At 48.3% G+C, this 12,254-nt stretch overlaps 1 protein-coding gene across 1 annotated transcript in view; it reads right to left on the reverse strand.

The window, feature by feature from the left end:
* The window catches only part of LOC118024516 (polycystic kidney disease protein 1-like 1), a 39,662-nt gene that overhangs the window by 5,052 nt on the left and 22,356 nt on the right, over nt 1-12,254 (reverse strand). Inside the window, exon 13 of the mRNA XM_035026462.1 lies at nt 11,640-11,810. Coding sequence (XP_034882353.1) covers nt 11,652-11,810 — 159 coding nt within the window. The 3' untranslated portion in view covers nt 11,640-11,651. The remainder of the gene's footprint in view (nt 1-11,639; nt 11,811-12,254) is intronic.

Here is a 12,254-nt window from a genome sequence, read left to right on the forward strand (position 1 = left end):
CAGTGGGGGTGGGACAATGTCAGGTGGGGACAGTGGGGGTGGGACAATGTCAGGAGGGGACAGTGGGGGTGGGACAATGTCAGGTGGGGACAGTGGGGGTGGGACGTCTGATGGGGACAGTGGGGGTGGGACGTCTGATGGGAACAGGGGAGTGGGGCAACGTCTGATGGGGACAGTGGGGGTGGGGCAATGTCAGGTGGGGACAGTGGGGGTGGGACAATGTCAGGTGGGGACAGTGGGGGTGGGTCGTCTGATGGGGACAGTGGGGGTGGGACGTCTGATGGGGACAGGGGAGTGGGGCAACGTCTGATGGGGACAGTGGGGGTGGGACAATGTCAGGTGGGGACAATGGGGGTGGGACAATGTCAGGTGGGGACAGTGGGTGTGGGACAATGTCAGGTGGGGACAGTGGGGGTGGGGCAAGTCAGATGGAGATGGGGACATCATCAAAAAATATAGTTCACAGTTGGGTGGAATGAGGAAAGTATTTCTCTTACAAATAATAAACAATAAATAATACAAGTAATAAATACAAATAATAACTAATAAAGCCACTTCTGTAGTTTGATGTGCTGAGGTCTTTGACCCAAGCCACCAATTCCCGGTGCATTTAGATCTGGGGTAGGGACAAGGGTGCTGGAATCACTGGTACATAGGTTAGCGACTCAGAAGTTCCTCTTTCGTGGCGTCTCGCATGGACAGACTTCTCAGTCCCGTGTGTGCTGGCCTCTCCCCCCAACTGCCGTCCCCGACACGGGGGTCCGTGGCGGCCCCTACTGACCTCGGAGGCACCTCGGATCTTGAACCAGACCTACCCGGAGTGCAAGGCAAGACTATTTATCTCGGAAGGAGTTTCGCCCACAGAACAAACTGGTGGCCGTACCTTCTTAAACATGAGCTGAGCTGACAAACTCATGTATCAGTAATTCAATCAGGACATTTGCCCCGTGGAGAATCTCAACGGTCTTTGACAAAATGCTCTCATAGCCTTAACTTATCTGGTCTAAAGCACGACCGAAGTACAGCATCGGCCCTGCCCAGCACCACGAGGATTTCCACTTCTTTCTTAGGCGAGGGCAGCGAACGTGGATCCGGAAGTAGAAGGTATTAGACCGTGCGGACAGTTGGCCTGCCAGTCAGCCCGCCGGCTGCACGTCCCATCAAGTGGGCCGCCCTAAAGCAGAGACCAGGTATTTAGTGGTGCATGTGGACAGCGAACTTGCATGGTCCTGGGCTGACTCGCTGTCCTTCGTCCATTTCGTTCTGGGGCATTGATGCTGTTCGGATCCCGGGGACCCTTTCGTGGTGGAAATGTGTTGCTTGGTAAGGAGCAGCCTGCCCGTTCGCTGAGCTGTCATGTCAGGGAGGTGGTTCCTGCTTTAGGCAGAGCTCCTGTATCTCTCCGGCTTGGCCGATGCCCTGATCTTTCTTCCACGCACACTTCCGCCGGCATTCTCTCTGCAGATATCTGGTTCCCGACACAAACATGTTACTCTGATCCCAAATAATCCCGAGTTTTGGGGCTTCCAAGCAGGACTCTCCAGGATCCACCGTGGCATGGGATCTCCCCCATCTGAGTCTTGGTACAACAGGAAGTGGAAACAGATGGTGTGGGGCCCAGCACGGGGCTGGACCCCATGAGGCAGATCAGAGCACTGGGGATGGCCACCCCCTGGAGGATCGCAGATGCCTCCGTGCTCTGGAACTTTCACCCTGGAAAGATAATTGAAGGAAGGGCTAAACCCCGGGCCGGGTTGGAGGAAGGAGGTACCGGGAAGCTGTGCAGGTTGTAAAGCACATTTCTGATTGGGACCGCTCTCTTGTCTGCTAGAGAAAGCATTACATTTTTTATTAATTATAAAGTGTCATTTCCCTCATGCTAGTTTTGCATGTTAGAACAACCTTACTTTTAAACTAATTTTTTTTTTTTACTTTGAGAGATTGTAGGTACAGGTGCAATTGTAAAACCTCGTACAGAGATCCCATGAACCCTTTTCCTGGCTTTCCTCATGGTAACGTCTCTCGTCTCTCGCAACCACAGGACCATCTCAACTTGGATGTTACATCCGATACGGTTAAGATACAGAACATTCCATCCCCAGGGTCCCTCCTGCTGCCTTATTCTAGCTGCACGTCTCTCCCTCCCGCTCTAGAATCGGCTATCCAACTTTATGATGTTGTCCCTTCAAGCATGTTCTATAAACACGATCACAGAGTATGCAACCTGAGCTTGGCTCTGACAGTCAGCATAACTCCCTGGAGACTCACCCTGGTTGCTAGACACACAGATACCCTGTTCCTCTTCACTACGGCATAGTGTTCCTCAGGCAAAGGCGAGAGAGGGAACACAAGCAGGGGGAGCGGGAGAGGGAGAAGCAGGCTCCTGGATGAGCAGGGAGCCCGATGCGGGGCTCGATCCCAGGACCCTGAGATCATGATCTGAGCCGAAGGCAGACGCTTAACGACTGAGCCACCCAGGTGCCCCTAGTTGAGCTGTTTAATCAGTGACAGATATCGGGGAGGTTTCCCCGCTTAGGGGTATTACAAGGAAGCTAGGAAAGTGCATGCACAGGGTTTTGTGTGAACACCAGTCTCCATTTCTCTGGGATAAATGTATCCATTCTGGTACCATTTCCGGATCCTAAGTTTTTGTGTTTCATTTTATGAGAAGTTGCCTATTTCACGGAAGGGCTGAACACTCTACATTCCCACCAGCAATGGATGAGAGAGCTGGTCTCTGCATGCACGCCCCGTTAAGTGTCACTACTTTTACTTGAGCCTTGGTCATGGGTGCGGGGTGACGCCTCACTGGTCCCACTCTGCGTCACCCTGGTGGCTGCTGAGGCTCACATCTCGTGAGTTTCTGGACATTCTCTTCAGTGAAATGTCCGTTCATGTTTTGGTCCGTTTTCTACCTGGATTATTTGTGATTTATTGCTGAGTTCTGAGAGTTCTTTATATATTCTACATACTAGTCCTTTGTCGAATGTGTGGTTTGCAATCTCTAGTTGTCCGTTCACCCTCTTCCCAAGGTAGCTTGTAGAGCGAAGCTTTTAATTTTGATCTTATGGATTGTGCTGATTTGCTTCTTTGGTTCTTCTTTTTTCAAAAATGCTGTGGTTTTACGTTTTTCCTTTGAGTCCCTGATCTGTTTTGAGTTAATTTTTGTCTAAGGTGTGAGGTGCAAATTGAAGTACTATTTTTTTTTCACTTTTTTCTTGCTTCCGGCTGTCCAGTTACGCCAGCACCATTGTTGAAAAGGCTATTCTTCCTTCACTGCGTTGTTTTGCACTTTTGTCAAAAACTGGTTGTGCCTGTTTGCATGGCTCTATTTCTGGATTCTCTGCTCTGTCCCCATGACCTCTGTGTCCGTCGTTCTGCCCCGACCACTGCCATGACCCAGCATGGTCATCCCTCTCCTGTGACTCAGCGTCCAAGAAACCAACCACCTCTGAGGATTATAAACCTTGTCACCCACAGCTTTGGGAACAAATCTGCTCACCATCTGCAGGGCACTGGGCATGCTAAGGTCATCCGAAGGTTCCACTCACATTCCTGAAATTTGATGATCCAGTTTCTTTGCTCCTTGCCTGACAACAGGGCCAGGAAGATGTTGAAAATGAAATGCAGTAAGTTATGAAGGTGCCCCTGGCCAGCACCAATCTCTGGAAAACAACTGAGCTCTGCTCACCGCACAGAAAGCCTTCCTAAGGCCTCTACATTTCTGAGGCCAAAGGCTAGTATTTTTGCACTCTTTAGCCGGTTCCAGACAATCCACAGCAGCGGGAGACATCGGGGAGAAGGTAACCAGCCCTGGAACAGGGATCCCCAGTCCCTGAGACTTCCACAACTGCTTTCTACAGGCACTCTAATTTCGCAGATCCGGTCCAGTATATTCCCACGCCAGGGCAGTGGGTGGGGACGTGCTTGGGTCTGGCACACCCACGTGCCTGCTGTAATTAGGACCCCTTCTCTTCCACCCAAGAGAGACTTGGGGATGCCAGAAAGGGAGCATGGGGTCTGGCAGGGAAGGTCTAGCCACTGCTCTGCCTCTCCCCTTAGTCCCACTGCAAATTACATGCCTCACCCCTCGATGTCATGATGCGGGATGAGCTCCTCGGGACACATCCCCAAGTGCGGCACCCACTTTGATCCAATGCACTAGAACCCACCCAGACTAGATGCTTCCTTCTGAGCTGCTGGGGAGTGGGGTCAGTCCTTCACCAAAGGTGTGGTATACAGACACCCATGGTTTCAGGGGGAGGCTCAATTGTGCACCTGTATATTTTTTTAAGATTTATTTATTTATTTGAGAGAGAGAGTCCTGGGGGGCCTGGGGGGGGAACAGAGGGAGAGGGAAGGAGAAGCAGACTCCCTGCTGAGCATGGAGCCCGACGTGGGGCTCGATCTCAGGACCCTGAGATCATGACCTGAGCTGAAATCAAGAGTCAGATGCTCAACCGACTGCGCCACCCAGGAGCCCCATCGTGCTCCTAGTTTAAACTTCCATTTCAAGTGGCAAAAAAGAATTTCTTTTTTGGTTATCACCTGATCTTTTTCAGAGTCCAGGAACTCAGATGATTCATTCCTTCTGTAGTTTTTACGATAATCAACATGTCCTAAGATGCAAACATTTGTCCTATGAAAGCCTCCCCGCAGGAGGATCTATGCGGAGTAAAAAAATAGAAAGTTTGTGAAATTTTTGTTTTACTTTTTTCACCCTAGTGGAATGAAATTCCTCAAAAAGTTGAAATTAATTAAAACAATATAGATAGCCCTTGTCTTCAAATAGCGACAGCTGCTCAAAGGTATTTGTGATGGGTCCCCCACCCAAAGACGCCAAGGTGCTACCCCAGTGCCTGTAGATGTGACCTCACTCTGCGGATGATCACATCAAGATGAGGTCCCACGGGGGAGCCCTAACCCCAGGTGACCATGTCCTCATAAAACACACAGACAAGCGCAGGGGAACACCCCAGGAAAACAGGAGCTGGGGGTCCCCAAGCTGAGGAGCCGGGCAGGGGAGGGGGGAGGCCTGGCACAGACCCTCCCCGGCGCCTTCAGAGGGCACGAGGCCCAGCGGCACCCCATCTCGGATCCCGGGTCTCCCGAACTGTGACACGTTACGCTCGTGTTTCTGGGCCTTTGTTGTAGCCGCCCTGGCAAACAAATGCAGTATTTTGCTTATTATTTTGGGACATAACCATAGTTTGAAAGACTCTCAGCTAAAACAACTTCTTTGGAAGGCAGCCATCTGATAGTGCCATTTAGTCTTTAGGAATCCAGCTTCCTTGGCTCCCACGACGAGATAATTTGGTTCACGTAAATAAATTACGTTTTCCTAGGCACACAGAAGTCCTGGTTTCTATCCATCACGTCTCAAGTGTTACCCCAGCACACATTGAGATGAAGAAGGGATTAACAATAATATTTCAATTTAGCCAGAGCTCGGGCTGCCAGGAAGCAATGAATCAAGTCCGACAAAGTCCGACAACAGTTCTCCGTCTTGTGAAGTTATCACGGGCAGACTTAAATATAATCCCGAAAGCAGAGGAAATTTATCTCCGAAGACTTTCTGCTTCAACATTTGTCTGGTCCTTTCCACTTCTGATATATTATGCTTTGTAAATCACAGCGGAATAGTTCTCTTAAATTTAATTAGCTTTCCTTGTGATGTCCACGGAAGGGAAAAATTCCAAGGTACACTTCGACATGGAGAAAAGTTTAGAAAAACAAGAACCATCACAGCTAATCACACCCACAGCTGTGGCTCTAGCATGTTGCCGTCTTGCCGTGCAGTGATTCAACAGAGCCTTCTCGTTTATTTGTTATTTTTTTTAAGTCATCCCTACGGCCAGCGTGGGGCTCAAACCCACACCCCCGAGATCAAGAGTCGCACGTCCCACTGACTGAGCTGGCCGGGCGCCCCAAAGCTTTTCATTTGGAAATCATCTTGAATGCACAAGAAAACTTGCAAGAATAGTTCACTTGAGCGCTCCTATACCTCTGTTTGGAATCACATATTAACACTCTGCCCTATTTACTTTATTTTCCTTCTTTCTACCCATATACATATTCCAGTAGCTTCTTTTAGCCGATCACCGATTACTACGTACTTACTGAGCACCGGGCTCTGTAGAAAGCACTGAGAGGAGAGGGTGTGACACAGCAGGGATGCTGGGCCAGTTAAGTCAAATCCAGGACCAATCTCCTGCTGCATATCGAGTGGCTCTTGGGAATTATGGGGGAGTGCATTCTTCCTAGGAAACCTCATTTTATTAATTTATTTTAAAGATTTTATTCTTTATTGGAGAGACAGAGAGAGCACAAGCAGGGAGAGGGGAGAGGCAGAGGGAGAAGCAGACTCCTGGCTGAGCAGGGAGCCCGATGTGGGACTTGAGATCATGACCTGAGCCAAAGGCAGATGCTTAACGACTGAGCCACCCAAGCGCCCTGTCATTTTAATTTTGTATTGTCTTTTTAAAAGATTTTATTTTTAGGTGATCTCTACACCCAGTGTGGGGCTCAAACTCACGACCCCGAGAGCAAGAGCCACGGGTTCCACCGACCGAGCCAGCCGGGCACCCTGAGACCTCATTGTAACCCAGCGTCTGCGTCATGAATGGCCCCTTGCAGCCAGCTTCCCACAAAGAGGCACTTCATGCTGCAGATCCAAGTGGGCACCGGGGTTGCTGAGAACTTTGCCCCCAATTCTGAGACTTGTATTTTCCAAGTTCCAGGAATACTGTCTTCTCAGGAGACACAGACATCACTGGACCCCTGCCCCCAGCCCCTGGGAGCTGTGCCCGCCACAGTACTTGGTCCTTCACCGGGGTGGACACTGAGGTTCAAGATGTTAAGTCACTACCCTAGGCCCATCCACCAGCCAGCCAGTGCTTAAAACCAAATCCCACTCAGCAGGTGCTCGAGTACTAGTCCCACCTGCCTCTCCCAGGAGCCCATACTTCCTGCGTGCTCAGGCCAAGCAGATATTTCCTTAAACCAACCCTTCATAACCTGTTCTCTTCTCAAGGATTTGAGTTTCGTGTATTCATGAGTCCAGAAAGCTGGGTTTATGGAACCCGATTAGGACCACAAAAAGTCCTGGATTTCAGGGGGGAGCTCAGCAAATTTCCTGGATGGGTTTCTATGACATTCGTAGGCTGTCCACGTTAAGGAAAGGCAAGTCTTCCAAATATCTTTTAAGGTAACCCGCAAACTGGCAAAGGGAAGGGAAGAAGTGGGACAAAAATCCACCCTTCTGATGGCCCCCTGAGTCCTGACGGTTACTGACTCACAGGGCACACACAAACCTCTCCGAAGGTTTCCATGGAGGTGGAAAGTGAGCCGCGGATCCTCCACGGCTACACCAAATGCCCAGCTTCCCTCCTGGCAGGTGGGTGCTAAGGAATGACACGTCCTTGTAAAGAAGGACCAAAACCGCTCAAGCGGACTGTAACCTGAGGTCGGGATGTTCCTGACCTTCTGGATGCTCCTGCCTGACTCAGCCACATTCATAAAAGCGAATTCAGAGGACAATCAGCAGGAAAAACCCCTCTGGCCTCTCGAAGTTGCACTGAAGTCTCAGTGGCCCGGCCGCTCCCACAGAGCAGTGGGTCCCTGGGGCGGTGGGGTTGGGGGGAGGTGATGGGGTCCGGGCATCAGGAAGAATTGGGGGCAAAGTCCTCTGGTGGGCAGCTCTCCCCGGGTGGGATTGACACGGCCGAGCAGAGAGCATGCTGAGGCACCTGCGGCTGCCAAGTGGGCGAGGACGAGAGCACAGAGACGGGCAGCCCCGCGGCATGTCGCTGCACTGAGTCACTCCAGAAAGACAAAGAACAATGTGATTGCAGGCGGTTCGCAGAGCTCCAGGAAACCAACCCTTCCAGTTTATAACAATACGAATCTGAATTATTAAAGGCTAAGATGAAGAACAGCTGCCCTGAAGTTAGGAAATTCAAACGGGTTGTTTGCTCAGGTCACATCATACAAAAGAGGGTCTGTCCGGCGTGGGGCCAGCAGGTCGCGGCACAGGAACTGGGATCCACAGGCAGCCCCGCGCCTCCGTGGGTGTGGAGTGCAATTGTCCTCGAACCTCAGGAAACTGGTCTTGCGCTGTGTGCGGGGAACACGAGCGACCACGCTGTTAAGTGTGGCTGTCCGCTATTAGATGTATCAACTCGGGCAGTGTGTCCAGGAAGGAGACCAGTAAATCCCTTAAAAGTTCTCCTGTTGGACTTCCAAACCGACAATCTCCCCTCGTCCTCCGCTCCGTGGGAAGGTCTTGGACATGGCACCATGACACATAGCACTGACTTGGCATTCGGTCTTATTTTTTGAATTATATCAATTAAGATTAAAAATTAGAAATGGATGTTGAATCTCATCAAATACAGTCATGGAGAAAATCAAGGGATAGTCTGCCATTTCTTGGTGAAGGTCACTAATCTGTTTCCTGGTATTAAAACATTTCTTTGACTGGTTTAAAACTCATAAATGATCATGGCATATTGTTCTTTTAATCTGATGCTGGATTCAATTTGCCATTGTTTTTGTTTGTTTTGTTTTGTTTTTTAAAGAAAGAGAAAGCATGAGCAGGGGAGGAGGAGCGCAGAGAGAGAGAGAGAGAGAGAGAGAGAGAGAGAATCCCAAGCAGACTCCATGCTCAGCATGGAGCCTGACATGGAGCTCAATCTCACAACCCTGAAATTATGACCTGAGCTGAAATCGAGAGTCCAGTGTTCAACCAACTGAGCCACCCAGGCGCCCCAGCAAGATTACATTCTTAATAAAGATCATAACCTTCAATCACAACAGTATTCTTCTGAGAAAATGCTAAATTCCCAAAGTCCTGTTTTATGATTTCTAGATACTTGTTTCTAGGGCATCAGGATCAGTATGCCCCAGGCATCATGTTGGAAGGCAGCCTCACCGCCCTGTTCACTGGGACACGGCCAGCTCCAGAAGGAGGGGCAGGAAGGTCCTCTCTCCACACAGAGCCCGTGGCCCGGTGTGAAGACCACAGAGCTGCAAGCTTCCTGCCCTCCTTCAATGGGGAGAAGGGGTTCCACATTTTGGGGCAATGCATGATTCCCTGGAATCCTCGGTTTCATTGATAGGGTTCATTCATCTTTATAGGGTTTTCTCAATTTAGGTATTCTGGTATCAAAATCAGTAAGACTGGCATGTGGTTGTTTTGTCTTTTTAAATTAGAGATATTCTGCCCAATTTTGATAGCAATACATTACTTAGATTCGTAGAAGTGCATCTGGGAGCTTTCTCTGTCTCTGTGCTCTGCAACAGTCCAAGGACATTTTGAATGTACGCGTCTTCTCGTAGTTTGGTACTATGTCACCTGTGGGACCATCGGAACCAAGGTGCCTTTGGAAGGGTGGTCTTCACGCTGCTTGAGGCTTCTGTCTGACTCGAGTTAGCTGGAGCATAAAGAGTATTGAGGGCTGTTCTCGCGTTCCAAATATTTTATAATTCACTGAATTTCCTTAATTTTTGCTTTCTCATTTTTATTCTGTGCATTTATTGCACTTTCTTCCATCATATTTAGCTACATATTAGCTAATAATTTATTTAATTGTTGTTAAAAGATTGATCTCAGGCTATTTCTTGCTGGTTTAATTAAATTACATTTTCATCTTTACAAATGCTTAGTTTGTGCATGTGTGTGCATGCGTATGCATATGCACATCTTCCTGATGATTTCAATTGAAGACTTATTTATTTTCATTTGCTGCACTCCATAACAGAGACCCTACTTTCCTCTGAGCACTAAGTTAGTGGTATACATGGTACTTTGTTTTAAACCTAGAATCTAGAAATAATAGCACTAACCTTATGGTATGAATGAATACACATGCACAGAATCATCTTTCTTCTGAAATTTTGTATTGAACTTTTCCATTATTTTATGTTACAAAGACAGTAAGGGGCACCTGTCCTTTTTTTTTCATAGATTTTCTTCTAAGTTCTCCACACAACTGGACATCGTATTTCCTATTCTGTAACAATTATGTTTTCCTATCATTTGCCAATTTGCTAATGATGTGCACACTTAAATAGCTTTCTTACAATTTAAGTAATTATTAGTAAATAACCTTTAAATAATTTTAGTAACTTGGAAGTGACTTGATTTTCAGGGGATAGATAGGGAAGGTATCAGGATATCAGTAAGATTCTCTAGTTCTTTACTCTAGTTACTTTATTAAGATTTGTCCTTGTTTTAATAGAGTTGAATCCATTTCTTCCCTGGGATACAATTACTCTTTAAACATATAGATCTATATCTTTAATTCAGGAAAGTTTTCGTAAATTATATCTTCAAATATTTTTTTTTCCTGTTCTTTCTTTTTTTCTTTTCTTCTTTGTCTGACTTCTATGTGTATGATTTTCCCTAAAATCAGTTTTAGGGTTTTTTTTTCATCTCATTTTGTTCTCAAATTTGCCATCTGGATCCTTCACTCTCTTTTCTGTGATGAATCTGTTACTTTTTTCTTTTGCTCAGCCCGTGTTTCTGGCATCTGTTTCTTTTCTTTCCTCAACTCTGTCCATTCTCCTTTGTGCTTTTATTCCACTTTTTAGCTCTGTCATCTGGGCTCTGCTCTCTTATTTCAGAGAGGGAAATTTTCTGTGCATTTAGTCTTGCGTGCGGAGAACACCTTGCCTACAATCTCACCTGTGTGTGGCAATCCTTTGCAGGCCTGCTCTTCATCTCCTTCCCTCATGGCCATCTTTAACGACTGCTTTCTTGGGCAGCATGTTGCATCACCTCGTGGTGATTTGTGTTTGTTATGAGCGTCCACTTCTGCACAAAGGGTCCATCTCACTGTGGCCAGGGAGCATGCCACTGGGCTGTGTGACGGTGGCTGGTCTGGGCTCCAAGGTCTCTCTCTGGATCTCAGGGAGCCCCCCAAGAACACACGTCATGCTGGAGCCCAATGCTCATCTGGCTTTTCACCGTGTACCTGCTGCAGGGTGTGCATCTCAGGGCTCCAGACCTGTGGGCCACCAACAGCCCCTCTCCTGGCTACACATCAACAGATGGTTTCTGCAACAGATGGCTTTCCTTCAGCCCCGTGTCCCCAGCACTCATGTTCCAGGGGATTCCTTTAACTCTGTCATGTTGTATTATCTTTTCATCCAAACCAGGGGCCTTCCTTTGGTTACCACCCCACCCCCCTCGTGTACTGTTGAGATTGGAGAACTCTGTGTGCTCTGGGAAGTGGCAGGATCCTCTCCCCCTTTGGTCTAATTTTCTCTGTAGTGGCCACCATTTTGGGGATTCTTGGTCCTGTTCTGGAGCATAGATATTTCCTGGTGTCTGGGAGGATGGAATTTCCATTTCTGGTTCTCCCTATCTCTGTTGCTCCCAGCTATAATCAGAGGTCAGGGAGCACAGAGATATTTCTGCCACCATCATTAGCTGGAAGTCACAGGACACATTTTCCGTGATTAAGCAGTTCTTCAGTTCTGACCAGCGCACCTTCCCACCAGCTGCCTACCCAGAGGGGATATTTATGCAAATAGACCTCATGATCTGAGTGGCAACCAGTTCATATCTCCCTTAGAACTTAAAAAACATTCTTGCTCTAAAGTAGAGCGATAAAAATAAATTCTCATTTGCTTACCCCAGTGGCTTGTTAGGCAGAAACACCCACCGCGGGACAGCCTTCTGCCCTGGTCTCTCCCGTATCACCAAATTGCAGCTCTGGACGAGGACGTTGTAGGCTGTCAGACAAACCATGAATTTTCCACAGAAGTTCATCTAGCAGATCGGAAACTTCATCCATGTAGTAATTCTGAAGCAAAGAAAATTAGATTAGTGAATGCCCTCAAGAAATGAATTTTTTTCTTTGCCCCTCATTTTCTGAAGCATTTCATGGCACTGACTTTAGATGGTATTGTGCTTTGTGAGAAAGCTCACTGGAGTCAGAGACCTGGGTGCTGGGCCTGAGTTCTTGATCTCAGTTCCCTGACTCCCTGGTTCACACACACGTGTGCACACTCATCCCTGAAGCCCTGGGTCACGTACACGTGTGCACACTCGTCCCTGACTCCCCGGCTCACACACACGTGCACACTCGTCCCTGATGCCCTGGGTCACGTACACGTGCACACTCGTCCCTGACTCCCCGGCTCACACAAACGTGCACACTCGTCCCTGAAGCCCTGGGTCACATACACATGTGCACACTCGTCCCTGACGCCCTAGGACACATACACGTGTGCACACTCGTCCCTGA

The sequence above is a fragment of the Mirounga leonina genome, unplaced genomic scaffold (genome assembly GCF_011800145.1).
Source record: "Mirounga leonina isolate KUSES-001 unplaced genomic scaffold, KU_Mleo_1.0 Mir_199, whole genome shotgun sequence".
Lineage (NCBI taxonomy): Eukaryota > Metazoa > Chordata > Mammalia > Carnivora > Phocidae > Mirounga > Mirounga leonina.